Genomic DNA, 2474 nt, shown 5'->3' on the forward strand with positions numbered 1-2474 from the left:
ATATGAAAAATGAACATTGTTGCATTCAATATCATTCACTCTAAATTCACAATGTTCATTTATGAAATGTACAGAAAATCTGCTTTATAAGGCCTCATAAAAGTCAAACTAATACATCTGAAGTGTCTCACATTAATATTAGCATAATTTCTTAGAATGACTACTTTCTATATCTAAATCTATATAAAATGAAGTGAAAAACACAGTTGCTATGACAACGATGTAAAAAAAAATCTAAAAATAAGTTAAAATGTCTTAAAATAAGTGTGTTTGCTCTTAATCTGAGCAGGTAAATAAGACGATTAGCCAATAGATTTAGTATTTTGGCCCTTAAAATAAGACAATTAGATAATATGCACTTTGAATAAGGGAGTGCAGTTGTTTTTTGTTTTAGATGTAAAGTGTCTTATTTCATTGGGAAAGTGTTTCAGTTACCTGCGCAATTCAAGAAAAAAATGCACTAATTTAAGAAAAAATGACTTACTCAGATTTAATTTTTTTTTTACTGTACAGAATAAATCAAATATCAACAATGAACAATCATGTTGCTCCTCGTTCTACCAGTTATGGCTCTGATCCCCGTTTGGGCCTGTCGACCCTTATTGATTATATGATAGATTCCTGATCAATCAGAAAGGAATCCAACTGACCTCCTTTCTATTGAAGATTATATTGTGTTACCCGGTTACCTAAAGTAGACTAAGAGTCAGTAATTAATTTAAATCATTAGTAAAAGTCACCCTGGTTGTTATGAATTTAAAAAATGGCTCAGGATTCAAATAAAAATAGCATGAAACAACATATCAATGTAACAATTGATGAAGCAGGATAACAAACTGTCTCCAATTTGGCTCTGCATTTCCCAAACTCCACATTGCATAAAAACCAAAGCTCTAAAATGGTGCCAAATGACAAAGGGAAGAGCTAGCCGCCACCTGTTTTAAATACATCAGCAAGTATTTCAATTGGAGCCGTAAAGCAGTGTTGACTCTCTACAGCTCAGGAAGGCCAGGCATGGGGAACTGCCCAGCGAAAGCCTCCACTTCAGCCCTGATCTCAGCCACCTGCTGCTGGAACTTCTCCCCCCGAGCCAACGCCTGGAGGAACTCCTTCAGGGTGGCTTTTGAGTCCAAACTTCTCTGAACCTCCAAATTTAGCTCTATACCTGCAAAGGAAAGCACAGATTTTTTCTCTTGCTGAGATAAAATATGTATTCTGGTGACTAATGCATATATTTTCACAGCTTACCTCTATGAATGAATTCAGCCACTTTCTTGAAGTCTTCCTCTATCAAACCTCTGGAAGTCAGAGCTGGAGTCCCAAACCTTAGACCATTTGGAAGCGAATCACTCTTAGCACCTGTTGAAAAAAATATGCTTAATGTATACAAGGGAGCATTTTTTTAAATCTAATCTTAAAATTATATGTTTAGGGGGGCAAAAAGCAGATGCCTCCCTACAGTAAACAAGGGTGAAGGGAAGGTCATGAGAGATCATGAGTTCACACAGCCTCCTTCATGCCGTGGCTAAAATGTATGTCCTTGATGAACTGAAGGGTTTTTCTTGGTAATTACCAGATGTTCAAGTGTGAGAGAGATCTTTGTGCAGGGGGTTGGTTTAGTTTCATGGGAGAGAGAAAGTGTTGGAGTGTTTTGGATGATTAAGTCAGAGAGAGCTCTATCTCCCTCTCCGTCCAAAGGACGAAAAATAAAATTGAATCATCTTGCAAGAAAAAAGCTTCCGACCCAGATTCCTAACTTCACAGTGTTTTACAACATTGAATAGGCTTTAGAGATGATTTTCAGGCAACTCTGATTCAGAAGATAAAGTGGGGAGGAATACATCCTAGAGCGAGGTCTTCAACAGGGGGTCCGCAACCTCTAGGGGGTCCAAGGAGCTACTGCACGGGGGTCGCAAAAGTTGATTAGACTATTTTTTATATTACCCCCTGCAATTTTTTCCACTAATTGAAATGTCTTTAAATCCACATTAACATGAATTGAAAACACTGTAGTAAACAGATAAATAGAGGCAGAAGATGTCTTTCAGTCATTAATGCACACATTCAGTGACACCCAGGAGCTTTTTCAAGCTGGGCACCGTTTCATTCACAACACCTGTCCCATCAACCAGGAATCAGAATCAGAAATACTTTAATAATCCCAGGGAGAAATTACTTTTGTTACATATGTCATAGACTCTATTACATTTGTAACATTAGTAATTTTCAAACTGGTCCTATAGTCACTCTATTAAATAGAGTGACTATAGGACCAGTTTGATATAACACAATTTTATACAATATATATAAAACTATGGGGTCCTTTGCCTGGAAAATGTTGAAGACCCCTGACCTAGAGCACAATAAATCATCTTCAGAATAAAACCCTGAAACTTTCCTTTCAAAAAATGACAAAATAACATGGTCCTCAGCTGCATGTGACCAACACGGCAGGCATTCAGAATAAAACATCA

The 2474-nt window shown here is 37.1% G+C and overlaps 1 protein-coding gene across 1 annotated transcript in view; it reads right to left on the minus strand.

The window, feature by feature from the left end:
• Window positions 1-899: 899 nt before the first annotated feature.
• The window catches only part of LOC107104201 (serine hydroxymethyltransferase, cytosolic-like), an 8050-nt gene continuing 6475 nt past the window's right edge, over window positions 900-2474 (minus strand). Inside the window, exons 10-11 of the mRNA XM_015404147.1 lie at window positions 1249-1359; window positions 900-1165 (exon numbers count right to left, since the gene is read on the minus strand). Of these exons, the coding sequence (XP_015259633.1) occupies window positions 993-1165; window positions 1249-1359 (284 nt within the window). The 3' untranslated portion in view covers window positions 900-992. The remainder of the gene's footprint in view (window positions 1166-1248; window positions 1360-2474) is intronic.

This window comes from Cyprinodon variegatus, unplaced genomic scaffold (assembly GCF_000732505.1).
Source record: "Cyprinodon variegatus isolate N-32 unplaced genomic scaffold, C_variegatus-1.0 Scaffold1647, whole genome shotgun sequence".
NCBI lineage: Eukaryota > Metazoa > Chordata > Actinopteri > Cyprinodontiformes > Cyprinodontidae > Cyprinodon > Cyprinodon variegatus.